This window comes from Mytilus galloprovincialis, chromosome 4 (assembly GCF_965363235.1).
Source record: "Mytilus galloprovincialis chromosome 4, xbMytGall1.hap1.1, whole genome shotgun sequence".
Lineage (NCBI taxonomy): Eukaryota > Metazoa > Mollusca > Bivalvia > Mytilida > Mytilidae > Mytilus > Mytilus galloprovincialis.
Genome location: NC_134841.1, coordinates 100,797,050 through 100,820,410, shown reverse-complemented (window position 1 = coordinate 100,820,410; position 23,361 = coordinate 100,797,050). Strand labels below are relative to the sequence as shown.

General features: G+C 31.0%; 1 protein-coding gene across 1 annotated transcript; it reads right to left on the bottom strand.

The window, feature by feature from the left end:
- Nucleotides 1–1,075: 1,075 nt before the first annotated feature.
- Nucleotides 1,076–23,356, bottom strand: LOC143073620 (yolk ferritin-like). The gene is made up of 7 exons (XM_076249300.1): nucleotides 23,218–23,356; nucleotides 21,546–21,646; nucleotides 18,190–18,336; nucleotides 17,770–17,847; nucleotides 17,170–17,214; nucleotides 14,587–14,700; nucleotides 1,076–1,604 (listed from the first exon to the last, which is right to left on the bottom strand). Exons 1-7 carry the CDS (start codon nucleotides 23,270–23,272, stop codon nucleotides 1,473–1,475), a joined length of 672 nt encoding a protein of 223 aa, XP_076105415.1. The 5' UTR covers nucleotides 23,273–23,356; the 3' UTR covers nucleotides 1,076–1,472.
- Nucleotides 23,357–23,361: the final 5 nt, after the last annotated feature.

The following is a 23,361-nucleotide window of genomic DNA, read 5'->3' as shown; positions in this document are numbered from 1 at the left end:
ATCTTTTGGCACGTCCTTGGTTCATAACTAATATTGCCAATAACTAAGTGTTTAATGGCCTTTTTAGGTAAAACATATTTATTTTAACATGTCTATGATCATTCATAGCACAGTACAGTTGACTTTTCTGAACTAAAGCATTCAGATCATATCACCTTTTTTATTTATCAGTAAAGGAGTAGGTCTGGTAATGGCAGATTTTGGCCTCCAATTTCAGGTTTATCTGACCAATGATTTTGGACACTTTTTTAACACTTAACTTAAGTGTCTATTTCAGTTAATTCAAGTAGTTTATGTGGAAGATTTTAACTGATTTACTCATTAAAAACGCTTGTTTCAAGCTTAAATATGAAAAATCTAGCAAATATGCCAAAAAATGTCACTTTTCAGATGTTTTTTTGTCAAAAACAAAAGTGGCCGCATCCGTGTTCATATTCAACCTTTATATATGTTATGTATTATCATCAAATAAACACTTACATGTCAATATTAAGAATGAACACAAATGTGACCATTTTCATTTCAGACGAAAACCGTTTAAAATTTAGCAAAAATGCTGAAATTCAGTAATAGCATGACTTACTGATGCTAGTACCCAATATATATGTGCATTGTATTATCAAAAACAGCCCATATTTATGTAGCAGAAGCATTCTACTTTCCAATAAATAACTAAAATTTTTTCATTTTAACAATTTTGTAAAACTGCTATATTTTGGGTCCAAAAAGGGGTCTTACTGGACCTACTCCTTTTCACAGTTCAAGGGGTTTCAGTTTGTTGAGCAGCAACTGCTGATTATGGGAGCATCTAAATCTCTTTGTTTTCTGTGTATTGTTTAGTGGACTGTTGTTTGTAATATTCCTTTTGTCCATGGTGTTAAAGAAATAAGAAAATGTGGTATAATTGTTAAAGAAACAACTGTCCACCAGAGATCAAATGACAAAGAAGTGAACTACTATTGGTCACTGTATGCTGTTTGTTTTTCTTCAAATTATGATTTCTTTAAATGCTCCTTTGACATCATCCACCTCTTTTTATATAGGGTATTAGATGCACACAGTCATAAAACACATAGTTCTTCATCATATTTTATTAATGATTTAAATTACACCATCAAAATATAAAGATTGTTTCCTATTGAATTTTTCTGTACCTTTGTTTGAACACCTAGCTGTAAAATTATTGTGATTTACAAAGTATATTATTGAGACGCAGAAATTGATGAGTAAGTATACATAGAGTAATTTTGTAATGGCCAAAGAAAAAAAGAGATTGAAAATACAATGTAATTTAAAGCTCAAAGCTTACTGCCAACAAACTGTTCCATCACACATTTTTAAGTTTTTTTCTCCATAGATTAAGTTCTTCTCAAACCTGGATTAAAAGGTATTTTATAATATTCTGTCTCTTGTTTTAAATACAAAAATAAATACATCCATACACAAAATACACCCATTATTTACACAGTGTTTTACATTTTTCCATCCAATAAATATTCTCCGAGACCTTTCTTTACTCTCCTCAACTGTTTCACTGTGTCTCCTATGCTCTTAATAGACTGGACTTGTTCATCTAAGAAATCATGTTCCAGTACGTGGGAAAGCTGAAAAGGTAATTAGATATCATTTGGATGCAGAAAAACTTATTTCATTTTGAACAGTTCTTTCGTCTAAATTGATTGATTTCTACTTAATGTCCAGTGGCAAATATTTCATGCATGTTAAGGACATTTTTTTATCTAAATTGATTGTTTGTTACTTAATGTTCAGTGGCAAATATTTCATGCATGTTCAGGACAATTTTTTTTCTAGATTGACTGCTTGTTTGTTAAATTATTGTCTATTATGATTGATTGTTTTTACTTAATATCCAGTTGAAAATATTTCATACATGTTCAGGACAATCTTGTATCTAGATTGATTGATTAATGGTTACTTAACATACAGTGGCGAATATTTCAGACATGTTCAGAACAATGTTTTATCTAAATTGATTGAATTTTGGTTACTTAACGTACAGTGGCAAATATTTCAGACATGTTCAGGACAATCTTTTATCTAAATTGATTGAATTTTGGTTACTTAACGTACAGTGGCAAATATTTCAGACATGTTAAGGACAATCTTGTATCTAGATTTATTGATTATTGGTTACTTAACGTTCAGTGGCAAATATTTCAGACATGTTAAGGACAATCTTGTATCTAGATTTATTGATTATTGGTTACTTAACGTTCAGTGGCAAATATTTCAGACATGTTCAGGACAATCTTTTATCTAGATTGATTGAATTATGGTTACTTAACGTACAGTGGCAAATATTTCAGACATGTTCAGGACAATCTTTTATCTAGATTGATTGAATTTTGGTTACTTAAGGTACAGTGGCAAATATTTCAGACATGTTCAGGACAATCTTTTATCTAAATTGATTGAATTTTGGTTACTTAACGTACAGTCGCAAATATTTCATACATGTTCGGATAATCTTTTATCTAGAAAACAATCAACAACATTGAGTATATACAAGGACTTTATAAACCATTACGTCCAATTTTGAAGTTATTGAAGCTAGGAAGTATGTGTAAAAGTTACAAAATTTGAAGTATTGCTAGCAATGATCTCGGTGTTTTCCATCCCAGAACACTTTATTTCTGGCAGATTGCCAGACTTTGTATTTAATAATTAATTCAAGTCTCATCTCTTAGAACTTTATATAATTCAACATTACAATAAGTGTAAAATATGAAATTTGTTATAAACATGTTCTTGGATTAATTTGCACTTCTCATAAGTGCAAATTGGAACCACACTTTTTTTTGTCGTAGAATCATCAAATTTGGCAATAATGTACCTCTGGGGATAAATAACACAATACAAAAATAAATTTGATATGGCTCGCCCGGTTCGGCAACTGGAGCGAAAACAGTGACAAAATCCTGTAGGATATTTTTTTCTCCCATAGGATTTTTAAAAATCCTACAGGATTTTGAGAAATCCTATAGGATAAAGTCATAATCCCATAGGATATTTTAAATATCCTATGGGATATATAAATCCTATCGGATTTATTTATCCTATAGGAAAATTTATCTCCTATGGGATTAAATTAATATCCCATGGGATTTAAAATCCTGTAGGATTTTCAAAAAAAGTGTTAAATCCGATAGGATTTTTTTTATCCTATAGGATTATCATGAAAGACTTTTTGACAGAAACTAATGTCCCTTAGGATATTTTTTTCTCCTAAGGGATTTATTTTGTCCTGTGGGAAGTTTTTTCTCCCATGGGATATTTTTTTCTCCTACCGGATTTTTTTCTCTCCCTTAGGATAAATTTTGTCCTGTAAGATATTTTGTTTTCCCTTAGGATTAACTTTGTCCTATAGGATTATTTTTCTCCCATAGGATTAAATTTTGATACGTTTTGTCATCTAAGATGGATTCGTCAGTTTTGTTGGTATCTTACAAACGTTAACAATTGTTGCTACATAGATATTGATCACTACGTAGCTACTACGATATTTAACTCAACCTTTGTATTTAGCCTAGCTGCTACATAGATATTGATACCAGGGATCAGTTCAATATCGTAGCAGCTACGTAGCGACTATATAGCTGCTATCAAAATCTAAGTAATAACTAGTCTATAGCTACACGTTCAATAGTCAATATCTACGTAGCACTACGTAGCTGCTACGATATTGAACGCGTCCCAGGGTTGGGTTCAATATCGTAGCAGCTACGTAGCGGCTACGTAGCGGCTACGTAGCTGCTATCAATATTTATGTAACAACTAGTCTATAGCTACACATTCAATAGTCAAAATCTACGTAGCACTTCGTAGCTGCTACGATATTGAACTCGATCCATCTACGTAACCGCTACGATATTGAACACGACCTTGGGTTGTGTTCAATATCTTATCGGCTATATAGGGCTATGTAGATTTATGACTAGAACGGGTGGCTAGCCTAGCTGCTACATAGATATTAATAGCAGCTAAGCTAGCTTCTCGTTTAATAGTCATAAATCTACGTCGCACTACGTAGCTGCTACGATATTGAACGCAACCCTGAAAAGGGTCGTTATAGTTTCAATAATTATCGAAACGGATACATGGAAATATTACTTTATAGGATTGTGCAAATCTTGCCTTCGTATATGGTTTTCATGATATTAATTATTAATGAGTCTGTTTAATAAATGTTATTTGTTTTACGTCCTGTGGCAAATATTACATGTATGTTCATAACGAGAACACAATAGGTAGGCTTTTCATAGCAAATATAAAAGGTCGACTGAGAGAATGGACATGTAACTTGGAATGGTAATGCAAAATGAGGATATATTGAATAAAAAACAGAGCTGCCTCAATTAATTGTGCAAGAGTACCAAATGTGCAGAAGTCTTCCGTGCATGAAATCTATGCTTAAATCGTCCATCGTTTTTCAAGTACAGTTTTTAATAATATCAACTGGTTAAATGCATTTTGATGGCTTAAATAAAAGGGAGAGTTCTTTTAGATTGGATTATTTATAGCACTTTAGTTTTTTTGGTATGATACTATATTTCAGATTTCTCTTGGTTATGTTTTTGCACTTAGTGCGGGAAATCGTGGGTTCAAATCCCGGCCTGGTCAATCGAAATACGTCAACATTTAAAATTGCTGTTCCTCCGCTAAGCAAGTGGAATTAACAATTTAATTACACCTCTCCGCCATTACATGATATATCTGTAAAAAAAAGACTGGTATGCTCGAGTGGCTAAATGATGTCCAAATGCGGAGTGTTACCTTAAGAACTAGCACGTTAAAAATCTTTCTCGACACTATCAGTCTAGAACAGGGTTCATATTCAGTATAACATTTGGAACTTGAATTTGTCTCTGGACAGGTCTGGATATAAGGCATATTCAACGTTCATTATATATCTACTAAATCGTTAATAAATAGAGAAGTATTTTCCTTGTACTGATTTTTATTTCATGTACTTGGTTTGATTTCCACGAATTGATATTATAAAAATGGTATGGTTAAACTTTTCACAAAATATGTATGTGCCTTTTGTGATATTTTTAATGGCAGGTAATATGAAATTAGCTCCTTACTTTATTTATACATGGAACGTTTTTGTTTGGCTTGATAAGGTGTATTGGGATCTCTCTATAATAAAAAAAAAAAAAAAAAAAAAAAGACTGTAAAAAAAACTTTCAATATCTTGATTGTCTGTGTTGTTGGGTTGTTGTCTCATCAATATTCACTCTTAATCCCTTTTTTTCGAACCCAAAGGGTAGACTTTAGCACAGAAATATTGTCCACTCTTGACTTCATCAGCTCGACTTTCGACTTAACCTTGCTGAAAAAGTAAAGCCCCCCCCCCTATTCCTACCAACGTGAAAATTAGTTAACAGACTAAGATGGCCACTACGATGCTTTATGCTGTTGTTTTTTAATCGCTGCCTATTGCAGCTATCATTCCCGGTTTTGGACAGAATAAAAAGTAGATGTGGTTCGATTGTGAATGAGACAACTTCAAACTATTGCTTTCCACCAAGGTCCACATGAAGCTGACGAACGCAAATTTATATAAAAAAAGGAAGATGTGGTATGATTGCCAAAGAGACGAATGACATAGAAATTAACAACTATACATGTAGTTCACCTTACGGCTTCCCACAATGAGCAAAGCTTTTGTATCTAATTTTATTTTATATGATTAATGTATTGCCTTGTGTCGTTTCTTTTGTTTACTAGTATATTGAATGTCTCTGGTGGTATGAATCTTACTTCATGAAATTTAAAATTATACCCTTTTTCAATAATAGGCTACCGCAATAAAGATATAAGCTTAATAAAATAATTGTTTGAGATTTTCACTCGTTCAGGAAATGTCATACGGGACAAGAATGAGTTTTAATGGCGAAAAATATTTTTTTAAACCAATGTGCATGTGTAAGCTGTTTTGTGATGTTCTATTCTATCAGGAGTTTCAGAAAAGGGGGAATAAAAACAATTATGCCAAAAAACAGTTTAACTTGCGAAGCTTTCTTTGGTATTCAATGTTACAAAAATAGTTATTCTTTTGTAGATTTAGAACTTTGAACACAATTTAAAAAAATGTCTATTGAAATTGGTAGATGGCAAAATAGTTAAAGAGAACATATACTTTATGTAAAATTAGGTGAAATTGAGGACGAGTTTCATTATAAAGTTGAAACAAAACGAAAAGTGTATTTAACGTTTTTTGTAAATAGCTTCTCAAATATTGAATTGATTTTATCAAAACAAAAAGTATAAGATCAAAAATTAAATTTTCTATCAAGATTCTTTATTTCTTATAAAACCAAGTTTAATGGTACAAGGAACGATATTTTTACATATAATAACATACAGATTTTGCGCATGACAAGTTTGCACAAAACGAGCAACAAGAATGAGAGATTGGGGATCAACCTGGAGAACATACGTCTATATTGATATTTCTAATTAATTTACACAAATTTTTCAATACACGAATATTTTTTGAAATAAATAAAGTGCCGAATGCATATCTATACCACATCTTCCTATATCTCACACTCACACCACATCTTCCTATATCTCACACGCACACCACATCTTCCTATATCTATAACTTGCCTTGGGTATACCTTTTATGTCCCTATTCGTACAGGAAGTCCTGTGTTGTTATTTAGACGTACCGATCCACAATATCTGACACACATTTGCAAAACAGGTCATTTGTAATATAAGCTGGAAAATTTTCATAGTTTTAGAATAAAGCGGAGCATCGCAATTGCGTTAAAAATTAATATTTAATTTCCTACCAAAAGATATTGGTTTTTGTTTTCAATTCTTTCTCAAATTTAGATATAGAGTTGACACTGCAATGTTTTGTATCAGGTTTATTCCACTCAGGAACTATAGAAGGAATAAACGATTCAGGGAAAGCCTGCAAAATGGAACCACAATTCAAAATTTTTGTGTTTACTTTGCCTTTGTTTTATTTTGTTTCTAAGGAAATTGATTATAAATCTGTGATTTTACTATGTCCACAACTTCGATGAACCAAAGCAAGTTTAACATCGACCTGTATCTAAATCAAATTGGTTCTCTTCTTCTTCTTCTTCGTCTTCTTCTTTTGGTATACAATAGTCTATCGACATTCGATGATTACATACTGTTGGCATACGTGGACTAGTCTATTTACAAAACTTTTACCCCAATTTATTCAAAATATATGTTTTTTTCTTATGTTTAATGTATACATGTATATATTTTAAATTGCGCTATAGTTCCGTAACTTTCTACCCAGTCGTATAGACGAATCATCGACAAGTGCGTACATTTTTTTAAATCAATATTTCTGGTATGTTCCCATCTGTCCTTCACTATTGACATCGAGTATATATTACATTTACCCAAAGTCAACCTTGGAAAAAATATTTAAATAGATTGTAATTTCATCAAATCTTATTTTTTGGGTATTATTTATATTTTTATTTTACACCAGAAATGTTATTTATAAACAAGCGTATGAGTTTAGTTATGACAAGTAAGACAGAGTTGTATATTATACATCTGATAGTTCAAAAGTTATCGGCCGTGTACACTGAATATTACCGGCAGAAGTGAAACGATGCATGAACTTGCAAGTCCGACAGGAAATCGCTTGAATACCTGGAAGTGTCACCTCACACCCCTTACAATACCTTTGGAAGTAATACCTTAAGCCATGCTGGTGATCAGATGAGGGAAGATCAGAATGTATTTGAAAAAAGTTTATTACTTTAAAGAATTATGAACAAATTATATTTTCGAAAACAATTTTCACGGAACACTTATTCATGATTTCAACTTTGACTCTTTACTTAATTCCAATATTAACAGTTTAAAAACAACAGACCATGGTAATTTAAAAAAAATGCAAAAATTTTCCGTATAAAGTTTGTTAGTCGAATAAAACAACAGTACGATTGACAAGATATCGACACGCAATTACGACTACATCCTTATTCTTTCAAAAAGAGATTCCCAGGCAACCTCAGAATATAAAGTTTCAGGTTTTGTAAATATTAGTAGACCTGTTACTATACTTGCGGCCTCTAATTTGCAAATTTTCTAATTTCCAAGGATCCGTGTTGAAGACTGTTCTTTGACCTATTCAATTTTTAAATAAAATATGTTTAAACTAAACGCAGCCTTGGCTATAAAAAGCCTCAAATGTTGAAGGCTATTCTTTGACCTATTAAATTTTTAATAGTCTTCAAATTTCAACAAAATTCCGCGTAAGGGACCACAACTTGGAAATGGAGATAGGTTTTTATAAAAAAAAAAAAATCAAAGAGAACACAGAGTGTGTAAAGTTTTAAAATTTTTGATGGATACGAACATTTTTCTCCATTGCCAAATCAACTGTAATATTAGCACTCATACCACTTATTATATTTATATCTATTTTCAGCATAGAATATCTCAGTTTGTTATTGTCGACATTTCTATTACATTTTCTTGATAAAACTTTTTAATACATGTACATGTATAAACATTTTAACAAGCTCACCATATTCTAATTTAAGAGTTGGCGCCCATCAAAGCCATGCACACGAAAATATTTATAGGAAGAGAAATAAAACAAAAGCAAAATGATTTGTCCTTTTAATCTCTGAAATGATCAGCAATAATGATTTTTTTTTTTAAAGTTTTAGTTACGAATGATATTCTGGGTGTGTCTAAACACTGCTAAGGAGTCCTTAGTGCACTAAGGACTGATAACATGCCACTAAGAACTAGATGGAGAGCTGTTACATGCAATTTCTTTTCATAATACGGTAGAAATTGATATTTAATGCATAAATTTCAAATTTTATAGAAAAATAATAATAAATTAAGGAGATATTCAACATTATTTAGACACGTGCCTGTTTTTCTTTGATATGCCGAAAATCCATGAACCGTTTGACACGTGTCAAATTACATATTAATTGATTACACGGGAATCCTTTTGGTAAAGTTGGATACTAATAAATGAATTGTTGTTGAAATTTTATTAACAAAATAATCTGAATGAAGAAGTATTTTCTCAAGTGTATATTTCTTGTAAATAATAAATTTGTCACCAGAGAAATATATCTAATGTCGGATTTTTATTTGATGTTCATATTAATAAGTGACTGAAATACAAATTTTTATGGATATTTAATTCACATTTATAGATATTTTTTTTAAAGTACGTGTTGAAGTTTGGATAACCGGCAGATGCTTGTTGCGTTTTCATAAAATTCATCTTGTTATTGGGCTGTGATAAGCCCGGTAGTACCGAAAAATTAATCTAATATTTCGTAGCGTTCTTTGTCTCTTGAACCAATTTTATTTTTCAGGTGGTCGGACACATTATCTATAATGTGTTTTGTACCCGTATCTCTATTCTGTTTATTTTTTCTTGCAAGCGTGCTTTAATGTGGTGACAGGCGACGACGGACATGCGTTTGAACAATAGACTGGTTTGGAGCTGGAACACTTTAGTTTGTTTCTTATGGTGCACTGTTCAAAATTTATTTTCATATATGAAGACATTTTAAGAAATGTATAACTGGACGATATGTTAAGCAGACAATTTGTTAAAAACAATACAAATCGGATTTCCTTCTGACATACTTGCCACAGGCATTTGTCTCAGAAAAAAAAATTCCTATATACCTTTTCTGAGACAAGTGCCTGTGATACTTGTTCTTCTTTGAGAAAAGTAGATTTAAAGAAATTATAGTTGAAAATATTTCTGTCGGCTTTTTCTTTTTTTCGCGTGATATATTTAGGTTTAAATATTCTGATTATATTGCATTACAAAAAATAATTATTTACACATCATGTGGTAAAGGCATATTTTCAAGGCATTCATACGAAGCATTCTTTTTCTCTGTCAGAATTATATCTTTAGCTCTAAATTTACACATACTGAAAAAAAATTCGTGAATACTGTACTAAAAAATGTGGAACATTTTTAAAACATTTGTCTCTTTTATATATTTGAAAATGAAACTTAATCTGACTTAAAATCGGGAAATGATTTTTTTAACTTCTTTTACTTTTAGAAGAATAATAAAATGTCGAAATATACAAACAAATAAGTACCGTATGAAGCCTTTGTAAACAAATATCAAGCTGGTTGAAAACTAGTGGTTTGGATAAACCCCAAGAACGACACATAATTTTCTCTCTCTCAATTCCATCGTATTGTTTTAGTGAAACCATTTGTATATATACACGCATCTTTGTCGAAATTAAAATAAAAACAAAACACTTATCAATATATATATTTATTTTGTCTTCATATCTCTTACATAACAAGCTGAGCACACTCTAACTTATTAGTCATTTAGTAGGCGCACATCAAAGTCGTGCACCTGTGGCAAATAACTTTGTCGGGAAAGAAGTAAAACAAAAACAAAATTATTTGTTCTGTAATAATTTTTCATAAGAACAACACATTTAATTATAAATATTAAGCATACATTTTTTTAGATACAATTGTTTATTACCTAAAATAAAAAGATTATGATTGTTTAATGAATTGTTTTGTCATTTGGCACGTGTCAAACGGTTCATTGATTTTCGGCATATCAAAGAAAAACGGGCACGTGCCTAAATAATGTTGAATATCTTGTTTATTTATGATTATTTTTCTATAAAATTTGAAATTTATGCATAAAATATCAATCTCTAACATAATATGTAAAAATAATACACACAACAGCACTCCTTCTAGTCCTTAGTGGCATTGTATAGTCCTTAGTGCACTAAGGAGTCCTTAGCAGTGTTTAGACGTACCGTGATATTCTAGCCTAACGTGTTGATGTGTCTGTTGTCAGAGATGCACATAGACCTAGGTGAACAATACTGTCTTTAGTTATATCTAGTGTTTAGTTCCATAAAATTTCAGTTATTATCAAATTTTGTTGAAGAATTTATTGGTGAAAGTTAATGTAAATGTTCAGTTGCAAATACTACATGCATATTGAGGACACAATAGAAGAAGTATGGTTACTGGCAAATCTATCCAGGCATCTCCACAATAAAAATATCTTCACGGAAAGCAAGCTATACTAAATAAAAAAATAAAAAACACTTATGTACGATTTTCAAAGTTGTTTAAGTAATTGTAGGGTTTTGGATATACCCGTTGGACGCATGTTTCTGTCTTGTCATTACTTTCAATGAAAAGCTGGTGGTATTCTTAGCCCCAACACCATGTGTTGTTTTAAAATTGCTTCTGATTTTATTCACAGTTTTTGTTCAGATGGTGTCACAGTCATGTCTCAGTACCCAACAAGTCGGTTGAGTACAGGAACCCTGATGAGTTCAAAATGATGAGTCCTCTATGCAGAAAGAAAATTCCGCACATAGAGGTGGGCCTCTTTTGGTCACTAAACAATAATGAATAATAGTTCAGAGAAATGGTTGCTACACTAAACACTAAAATGCACTTTTGAACTTAAATTGAAATAAACAGCTGCGCCATGAGCGCATGATACGCCCGACGTCTTGTGTGGAAGTTTTATGCAATAATCATAAATAGTTTCTGAGAAAGTTTTAAGCAATAACCATATACTGTTTTTGAGACACGGCGGGACATGTGAAACCCCCAACCCTGTTTTTTTTTTACAAAAAACTAAATATCACTAAAATAAAATTTTGAATCAAAACCAAAAAGTATACAGATCTTTAGATTAATATAACAAAGAAGTGTGTAAAGTTTTAAGCAATAATCATAAATTATTTTTGAGATACGGCGCAACATTTAAAAAAAACCCTCCCCTATTTAACAAAATACTCAATAACTCCAAAATAACGTTTTGAATCATCACCAAAAAGTATACAGATCTTTAGATTAATATAACAAAGAAGTGTGTAAAGTTTTAAGCAATAATCATAAATTGTTTTTGAGATACGGCACAACATGTAAAAAAAAACCCTCCCCCTTTTTTACAAAATACTCAATAACTCAAAAATGAAATTTTGAATCATCACCAAAAAGTATACAGATCTTCAGATTAATATAACAAAGACTTGTGTAAAGTTTTAAGCAATAATCATAAATCGTTTTTGAGATATGGTGCGACATGTAAAAAAAAAAACCTCCCCCTTTTTTACAAAATACTCAATAACTCAAAAATGAAATTTTGAATCATCACCAAAAAGTATACAGATATTAAGATTAATATAACTAAGAAGTGTTTAAAGTTTTAAGCCATAATCAAGAATCGTTTTTGAGATACGGTGCGACATGTGAAAAAAAAACACACCCTGTTTTAGTTACAAAGTGCCGTAACTCGAAAAGTTTTAATCTTATTTTCACCAAAAAGTATACAGATCATTTGACCATCATAAGTAACAACTATGTTAAGTTTCATGAAATTTGGATAAGTCGTTCTCAAGTTACGGTGCGACATGTTTACGCCGGACAGACAGACGGACGGACAGACAGGCGATGGCTGTATACTCATGACTTTTGATATCTCAACCGGCCCCTATTCCTTTAGCAAATGAGGAATAAACAACCACAATGCATTAAACAAGAGAAAACTCGATTTAAAAGAAGCCAGAGTCAAATGTAGAAATAGGTAACAGAAGAAACTACGCAAATGGCAATAATAAACATAAAATAACAAACGGACCAGTAGCAGTAACTCAATGCAAGCTCCATGTTTGAAGTACACTTATCGGTAATTTGTGTCATTGGTAGAAAAATTAACAATACTTAAACAATAATATCTGGGAATATTTGTTCTGCTCCAATAAAATAATATCCTTACCTACTACAAAAACATATAAAACTATTCTCTGTTCTTTGGTTGAGTTCACAAATAGATTTTTCTCTAAGATATTTCATTCTCCCATAGGATATTTGTTTCTCCTATAGGATATTTATTTCTCCCATAGGATTTTTTTTCTCTCTTATGAGTTGCTTTGATCTCCCATAGGATTTTTAATCTCCCTTAGGATTTATTTATTACCCTTAGGATTTATTTATTACCCTTAGGATTCTTTTTTATCCCACAGGATATTTTTTCTGTTATGAAATCCCTTAGGATATTTATTAATCCTATCGGATATTTTTAATCCCATGGGATTATTTTATTAGACTAATATCCTGTAGGATAAAAAATATCCTATAGGAAATGCTTTTATTTTTCCTAAGGGATTTTTTTAATCCTAAGGGCGAAACTATATCCTATAGGATATTTTTATTCTCCTAAGGGATTATAAATCCCTTAGGATTTAAATATCCTGTAGGATATAAAAAATATCCTATGGGATTATGACTTTATCCTATAGGATTTCTCAAAATCCTGTAGGATTTTTAAAAATCCTATGGGAGAAAAAAATATCCTACAGGATTTTGTCACTATTTTCACTCCAGTTGCCGAACCGGGCGAGCCACACCAATTTTTTTTTTGTATTGTGTTATTTATCCCCAGAGGTACATTATTGCCAAATTTGATGATTCTACGACAAAAAAAAGTGTGGTTCCAATTTGCACTTATGAGAAGTGCAAATTAATCCAAGAACATGTTTATATGTAAAGTGAGTTTGTGGACTTCACAACTATGTACTTATAAGGTCGTGTTTGTGGGTTTATTTACTGAAAATAATTATAAACTAATTTTATTAATTGAAATGTATGCAAACATAATATTTGATTAATTGAAAGATAAGGATATGGTCGAGACCACAATTTTCGTTGTTCACAAATATAGTCCCTATTGTTGACAGTGGGTTACTTGCCATTAATTTTTATACCCCTTTCAAATTTATTTCTCCATGTTTAATGCCTCAAATTGCAAGTAAGGGGATGAAATTACACTGTAAAAAAATTTGGGACCAGAATTTTAAAGGAAAGTAGTGATTTGGTCCAGCTGAGAAAGGTTTAAAATTAGCACTTCGGAAGCTGTCAAAATATTCAAGACGCCCTACACATAAAATTGTCCATATTTTGAGTTAGAGCCGATGAAGTTTTCTATAATTTTGATATAATTTGTCCCAAAAGTAGTACAACACACTGTAAAAGTTTCTTTGAGAAAGCGCAAGTGGGATTTTTTTAATTTTCATTTATGTTCTAAAAGAAATGCACTACGAAATAATTGTGGTCTCGGACCTAAGATACTTTTAAAAAAAAAATTTAAAATAAAGAAGTCACACATATAATACTACATACAATCTAAAGTACAAGAAGTTTTTAATTAGTTAAATTTGATCAAAAGATGTAAATTTTCATGGTTTGCTTTCTTAAACTTATAGAGGAAAGTTCCACCACCAGGTTCTGTTTTCAAATTTTTAATGTTCATTTTTTTAGGTGGCGGGATGGTGTATCTGTTTTATTTTTTGTGTGGTGTTTTTTTGTTTGTTTGGTTTTTTTTTTAACTTATACCATTTGTTTTTGTGAGGTTCATTTCGGGCTATTCCAAAAAGTTGATGATAGTTTTACTTTTAGATTATGAAACCATATCCTTAATTCATAAGTAAAAATCCATAGGTTTAGTTTCGTTCCATCAATATCTTATTCCTGTACAAACATGATCTACGTACATGAGCATCGCTCTCTGTTGCTTTGTGGAGATCTAATAATTTCTGGTTGACAAATCTCTCTAACACCAAAGCATCCTCCATTCCCATGAGTCCGTTGTACCATTCATCTCTATCCTACAATTCAACATAATAAAAGGTCATCTCAAAACATTAATTCAATGTATCATTCATCTCTTTCCTACAATTCAACGTAATAAAAGGTCATCTCAAAACAAGAGTAAGACCTTGAATTTTGCACAATGCAAGTACATGCAAAGGGTTTTAAAAAAAAGTTTGAAAGTCTAAAGAATATTGAGATGCTATTACTTGTAGATAATTACTTGTTTATCAGTGTTATTCTATATTTTTTCTCAGTTCCATACTAGTAGCTCATTGTATTTAATTAAAACCCTACCTATTTGACAACCAGTGGTGAAGATTTTAAAATACAATGGATAGGCGTTGATTCGTTAAAAAGATACCATGAGCCCGGAGGACGAATTGTATGACGGTTATTTAATGTGCCTCATACTATTGTTGATACGACTGTTCTCAATTAAAGTTCCTATCTTAATTAGACTCTTTTATTCGTCAGCTTTGAAATAACCACTTAATTTTTTCACTACGATTCAATTAGATCTGTAAGTTAATAGTAAATAAAAATTGATAGAACATCGTATGACCTTACGGTATAAGGAATTTTATTCAGAAATGGGTCCATTATTGACATAATAAAGCATAATCAAACGAATTTTCTTTTAAAACTTCTTGTTACTGAAAGAAAATTATTTAAATCCTATTCTCCATTTATACTTTTATATTTTACGAATATGTCAAAACATGCAGTATACATAAACAATCAAACTTGTATTGTTAAAAAAAACAGTAACATAAAATTTGAGACGCTAATAAAGAATAATAATAATGATCTTCTAAAATTTTATCATTGTCTGGAGGTATGCATGTTTTTATAGCTGACTATACCGGCGACATGGGCTTGGCCGTACGGTGACATATAGTTGTTAATATCTGTGTCATTTGGTCTCTTGTGGAGAGTTGTCTCGTTGGCAATTATACCACATATTCTTTTTTATATTGTGAAGACCCCTTAAAGAGACATTTCTATAAGGTTTGCTTACATGCAACAGGTTTCAGAACTTGTCTGAGTTCTAAATAGGCTCTATAGAGCCCATCTTTGATCAATTATGACCTCCCGGAAGAGTATGAAAATTAATATCAAAGTTTGATTCTACTGGTTTAGATGGTAAAATCTCACACTTCCTTTCGGTGTTTTTAAGGGGCTCGCGGGTATAAACCAAATTTTTCTTCTAATATAGGATTTCCCTATATTTTTCTATAAATGAACTTTATCTTATACTTAATAGAAAAATAAAACAAAAAAGTGGGGTCACCGTTCATTTAAGCTCACAATCTGCCTTTGAAAGAAGCATACATTTTTGTAAAATACTATTTTTCTGTTGAACTAAGAGGAGAAAATAAGGTAATATCGAAATAAAAAAAGAACTAAATTGCATAAATCACCCAAATTTTGCAATAGTTCAGTTTAAGTACAACTTATCAAAAAATAATAATAATAAAACATAGGTCACCGATGAGTTAAAAAAGATATTTCAATTTTAATGCCAAAAATGGCATTTTTGTACCAAAGGGAGATAATTTGGTGCTTTTTCAATGATGTATACATTTTGAAAGTCATCTGGGACAAAAACGAATTGATTTTTTTGAATGATTTTTGTTCCATATGATAAAGTAACAACTAATAAAGTAAAAAAAAATAATTGTATCGAAAACACAACTGTTTAATTTTTTTCTGAAATTTTTATACCCGCGATCCTCCTTAAAATGAAATACGTGGAAAACCCAAACTCAAAAGGGATGAACATTATACATAATAAGTTTGATGTAATAAACACAATAAGATAATCACGATAAAAGGTCTTTCAACTATTGTTTGTTAAAATAAAACCCAACAAACTTTATAATGTTGATTGTGTTGATTGGGAGAATGTGAATAACCTGCAACTGAACTTCTGAGGATCTATGTCAGTCACAATATAGGAACGTGGTATGATTTTAAAGAAGACGATCATCACCCATGACAAACAAACAAGGAAATAATCAATTGTATATATATGCATGCCACTTCACTGTCTTCGACATTGAGCAGAAACCCCATGGTATAAGGAAATATTAAACAATTCAAAGAGAAAACGAACGGCCTGAATTATCATTTAACCAATAATCGGAAGACAATTGTCGCATACCACAAACGATGACAACCACACCATTTTAAAAGTTCACACAGATACTGATAGTCAGTCCAAAACACAATTTAAAGTAAGGGTCTTGCCTTGCCATACTATGGTACATAGACATGATGAACGGTTGTCCGTCAAAGATAGAAAATTGGTATCATCCATTAGGTCAGGTTATTGAAATAGTAAAACAGATAAGTATGTTATCAAATTGTTTTATAGATAAACCATGTACTTTAAGTAAATATTTTTACTCCATATTGACCGATATGTATAAAAACAACTTTTAAATAAAAAATCCATTATACTAGTAAATTAGATGTCTTACCCCACACAAGTTCCATGTTTGAGATTTTGCCATAAAGTAACACATCTGTAAAAGAGAAAAAAAATATACAAACATTTTAACTCTCCGCCTCGATGATACTTAATTATGGATTATGGATGATGATCGATTTATCATCTTAATATTTTGTTTATTTTCTAATTCGTTTTTTCGCCCTTTCGTCTTTTTGCCAAGTAGGAAAAGGGTGTTTATTCCACATCCCCTTTGCAAATATATATTCAAATGGAAATAAATGTAATACAATTAAAAAGCAAAAATTTCACACCTGTATTATATGTATAAAAAATATACAGCAATTATAATATCAGTGTACATTCTGTTAAAAGGATTTCACGATGAGATGATGTATTTTTTTTACTCTCAACATATCTGATAATCAAATAAAATTTGAACTATTTTAAAATCTCAGGTACATATGATCCGCGATTCAAATTCATGAGTATGTTCCATTAACTACCATGCATGTGAACCAAATCTGGCTGTTTTGTCTTAATATGCATATTGTGCCGTCTTCTCTTTTATTTGACCTCTTTCATTTACCATACGTATGTAATGTTGGACATGGTTTACTATAAAACTTACACATGCTTTTGTTCTTGAGTTTTCTATACCAGAATGTTTTCCCAGTTCTTCTGATACCACATCACATACATCATTCAACTATGAAAACATTATAACATAGTTATACATTATATAAAACAGATGGTCAAAACAAAATATAACATGAAACATGAACAGTCCTAAAATATAACTGTGTAATATGTAAATTAACAAATTTCAAATGTAATTGGTATAATGAGTGGAACAAACTACTTTTTCAGATAAAAAGCCTATCATTCTTGAGATTTTCCATAGCAACGACAAAGAATGATATTTTTGTAGATATCATTTTTGTCAAGAATTCAATGAGTCATATTGATTTGTTAATCAACGCATTGATATGAAACTTTTCAAACAAAGAACATACTTTATGTGCAGCTCGGAAAAGAAATGACATGATACCTTTATATCTTGTAGTTTAACTTCACCACCTCTCATGTTCAGGTAATCCATCAATTTCTCTGCATGTTCTGACTCTTCCTTGGCAGCTTTAGAGAAAAACTTGGCAAACCCAGGCAAGGAAACGTCAGCTCTGGCATAGTACTGGGACTGAAATATATGTTAAATAGTGTAATAAACAATACCAAGACATCTAGCAGTGATACATACGTTATAATACAATTAGGGTTATTAAGTCATGTGATACTGATACTATATGCAGACAAACTTCAGTTCTGGCTTTAACAACGCAACCTTTACAAACTGTAAAAAATAGTTCAAAAGGACCTGTATCCGATTGTCATGAATATCAAAAACAACAATCAATGACAAAACATGCAAACTACCGATCTGAGAGTATGAGTAGTTGTATCAGTAGTTAATGAAATCTAGTTACATTGTTCCTTATAGCAATTTTGTAATAAATAAATATGCTGTATCTAGTTTTGTCATAAACAATATCAAGACTGGGCATGGATACATTAGTTCTCATATCAATCGGGATATAAAGTCTTGTGATACTATAAGCCGAAATACTTCAGTCCTTGCGTTAAAAATAAATAGTTAAAAATGACCAGCATCACCTATCAGCTCGTCAGGAATCTCAAAAACAACTTTCAATGACAAAACTTGAGACATGAGAGTATTAACAGTTACTGAAATCTAGTTCCATTGTTGTCAAAAAGAAATGGTGTATTTAGTTATTATATTGTCACAGTCATTCCCAAAAAATGGGTACAATTACAAAATTTCAGTGTCGCCGGCAAATAACCACAAATTGCAAGCTTAACATATGTCACAGATAATCTTTTTCGTGTTCTAAGTGATTAATATGTATACTAAAATAAAATTATATTCTTTTGTGATGTATATCGTAAATATATTTGTGTGATTTTCTATTCAATAGACGGAAATCACACGAATTCCGAATGTCGCCAAGAAAAACTCCAAATATCGGTGTGAATTAAAATACTTTATTTCATCTAAATCATGATTAGATTTGGTTTTGTTATTTGACACTATATTGATTTTTATCCACAAAAATATTTTAGAATCAAAAGTTATAATATACACTTTGATTTACCCATTAAACCAATGTCGCCGATAAACGTATAACCTACCGTAACGTATCTTTAGGTACAGTCAAAACATATTTATATGATTGGAAATCATGCCCAAAGTGACTTTAAGCAAAGTTGATACATCAAATTTTAAAATCCTGCCTTTAACTTTTATTGCAATGAAACGAAAAATAAAAAAAAATCTTCTCTTTCTCTTTTTTTTCGATTGTCGCATATAAGAATCCAACCTACGTAACGCGTATTTTGGAACGCACTAACCAAGAACAAATCAAAATGATGATTATTTCATTGAAAGCACCCATAAAGCTTCTCAATAATCAGTTTTGAGAAAGCAACTCAACAATATTGTTACATATTTCCATGTATAATGTAAATAAAACTAACCTGAGTCCTCCGTTTAAATAACCTCCGTGACGCAGTTATTTACAGTTAAGTTGTCAGACTTGTTTTATCAGTATCAGCGGCTGCCGACACTGCCGAAAGTCATTTTTGTAGCAGACATCATTTATTATAAAGAAAACAGACAAACAAAATACATATTTTGAGAAAAAAAATGTTGTTTTGAGAAAGGTAGGTTAACTTGTTTTTTCCCTATTATGTGAGCAACATTATAACGTTTAATAAACGTTATATCAGCCATTTTCTTAGATTTAAAATAGTCTACAACACAACTTGTGTAATTACGACGACAATCATAACTTTAACAGCGGTTTATGGCAAATATTTTCAAGATTATTTAGGACTCATCAATGTAACGGAGGTTATGCAAATAAAAAAAAATCTAAAGATGCATGTAAACACGATCATACCAATTGAAATTCTTGTACATTGTTATAGATACCAAATCAGTTCATCAATTATCACTAATAAAAATCAAAAGATGATGTCAATCATAGACGACATCATTGATTTACGTTACGGAGGATAGAAATTTAAGGAAAAAAAGTTTTTTTTCTCTAACAGAACTTTACTCTTTTTAGATAACGATTTACTAAGAAAAATGTTTAATTCTGTTGTCTTGTTTGTCATTAAATCCAATATTTACATTCATTTATATGTTTGCTGTTGGTAAGGACTGGAATTGTCCGTTATGGAGGTTTTAAATGTCGTTACGGAGGATAGAAATTTTCGAAATGAAACTATTTTGACTCCAAAACTTCATAGTTGAGTATAATACATACATCATGGTGTGAAGGAAGATGACATTATCTGTATAGAGCTAATAAAATTAAGTTGAACAGTATTCGGCTTAGGTAAAACATATTTTTGAGTGAAAGTTCATGAATCGTTACGGAGATTTTGACAAGAACAAGTCCATTTGACTAAAAGAAACATATAACTTGATAGAAAACAGTTTATTAGTGTGTAATGTCAATAAATTGTTTAGAAAAGCTAGCATTAAAGAGTTAAGTGTTACTATGTATCAGCATTCAGATACTGGTTTGATATCAACCTCCGTAACAAAGATGGGGGTGTGGATTAATACAAGCATAAAAAATACATACAAGTGATTAAAAACATAAATAATAGGGTTTTTCCTGGGAAGCTGTATTATGAAACTAAAATATTATACAGCATAACATTTCATTAGTTTAAATTTATTACTAAATAAGTTGTGAAAACTACTTATTTGAATTATTTTATAAACACTATATTAATTCAGACCTTAAAATTGGTATTTGCTTTCAATATATACAGAATAAAACGTATAAATCAGTTTTCTATGGTGGTAAATGTAACCCATTTCACATGAGCCTGGATTTAAATCTTGTGTTTTTCTCTAATGCAATTTTTAAGATGACTTTATACAACACTAACCTCCGATACGTTCATACTTACCTTGTCTTACAAAAAAATGCTAAAACTAGAAAACAACTAAATGGTGTAAGTAAAAATTTAAAAAATGACAGACTAGATATAGACACAGAAGAAAACAACACTCTCTCTCTGCTCAGTTGAAATTTATTTTTTAACAGTGTCTACATTCGAATTGTACCCATTTTTTGGGAATGACTGTGTCAATGTCTTATCTTTTTTCTGATAGTGCTGGGTAATCATTATAAATTAATGATTTAATGTCGATTTTGACAAGACACCGATACAGATTTCAGTACGGTTCTTATTGAGTCATTCAATGTGATTATTTTTCAAAAAAAGTTAACGGCTATGCAAGAACTGGTGTTTGATTGATACAACTGTGTTTGTTCATGTTATTATATCTCCATTCCTAATACTTACATATGCCTTGTAAATATAGCTGGCCTGGAGTTCTTTTACAATCTGTTCGTTTAAGGCATGTATTGTTGATGTTTTAAAATCCTGTCGAACATTTGAAACATCTAAAACAAGAAGTTTGAGACATATGTAGATGAGCCATACACACTAGTAGTATAAAGTGAACATGGAAGCAATAGGTCAAAATTAGTGTCGCCCTTAAAGATTCCACACTTCACAATTACGGTAATTTTAAGAGTTCTTTTTATATATCAGCCATTAACTGTTGTTACAAATGTATTTTCTAGAAGGCAAAACTCATTAGTTGGTGAAATAAATGTTGCATGGCACATATCTTGAGTGTGCTAATTCCTTTCACTATTTCGATCTGTTTAGTTTTTTTGTTTGTTGGTTGTATTTTTTGTCATTTATGTCAGTATAAAACTGATATCAACAATTTTTATTCTTTAAAGTTTATATCAAAATAGTTTCATGTGTCGTCTATCCGATGACACGAGTAGGGAGTGTGTCAAATTCTACACATGAATTAATTGATTCGTAGGCGGCCTGCTCAAAGGCAACATTTATACCCCTATATATATATATATAAAAAAAAAGATGTGGTATGATTGCCAATGAGACAAACCTTAACTTAATAGGTATTGAATCATCAAAATTGACAATACTACACAAACAGGAAAAAATATATGAGTCTATTATCGGTATTGTTACACAATCTTTTAGACTTATATATATATATATATATATATATATATATATATATATATATATATATATATATATATATATATACAATTCGTCTAAACATCAATCCAACAATGTTAGATCTGTAAATTTGCTTTCGCAAATTTTTGGTTCTTCCCTCGCCGGGATTCGAACCCATGCTACTGTGATATCGTGACACCAAATCGCCTGCACTGCAGCCGTCCCGCTAGACCACACGACCACCATCTACAATAATAGAGCTTTCGCTGGCCATGTGTTACCTTTCCTAGTCAGTTTTAATCTAGCGGCGTCCTACAGTACATGATATATAAGGCATGAAGATGTTATTGTTACAGATCAGCTAAATTATCTATAGTAAAGGATCCTACAAATTAATGTAATATACAGCCACAGAAAATAATTATATTTATAAGTACGCCTGAGTCAGTGACAACTCTACAACAGATGTATCCATCGGATCGCCATCAATGATGATATATATATATATATATATATCTATCATCCTGCAATTATACTGAAGAGATGAGTAGATGATCATTTCTGTACACTAAAAATAAATACTTTGTGTATTGTATCAGAGATCCTATATATAACATGTTATGTAATGTTTAGTTTCAGTTGCCCGACCTTCAACTCGGTTGACTTTCTTCGCAGTATCATCCTATCATACTTGACACATACTTATCGCTAATGTGTTTTGGTCTTGCATATGCACGAAATACTTGACACCTTTCGCTGTGGCTATATTATAGGACACTTAGTCCAACAGAAGACCAGAGCCTCTTTGAGAGCCATGATAATAAAAGAGCAACACAAAAAATATAATGTTCTTTCAAAGAGGACGCACATAGGAAAATACCATACTAGTTGGATGAAAAAGTTTTTCGATTTTAGAAGTGTTATTTCTTATATATGTATAGATAGATAGATATGAAAACATAATTCTTACCCTCGACAGCACTACACACAGCAACTACCAAGCTTATTAAAAACAACGTATTCATGATTATAGAAATGAATGTCCTCTCTTCAATATTAAAAGTGATTATATCATTTGTTTTACTTAATTATCAAGTGATGTACGTGTGGATAC

Bases quoted from the DNA above. Each gene is read 5' to 3' on its own strand.
- LOC143073620 (XM_076249300.1), bottom strand. From the start codon at position 23,272: ATGAATACGTTGTTTTTAATAAGCTTGGTAGTTGCTGTGTGTAGTGCT. The intron at 17,215-17,769 runs GTAAGTTTTATA...TCTCTTTTACAG, and splicing joins ACTCAAGAACAAAAGCATGT to ATGTGTTACTTTATGGCAAA. The intron at 14,701-17,169 runs GTAAGACATCTA...GTTGAATTGTAG, and splicing joins AAACATGGAACTTGTGTGGG to GATAGAGATGAATGGTACAA.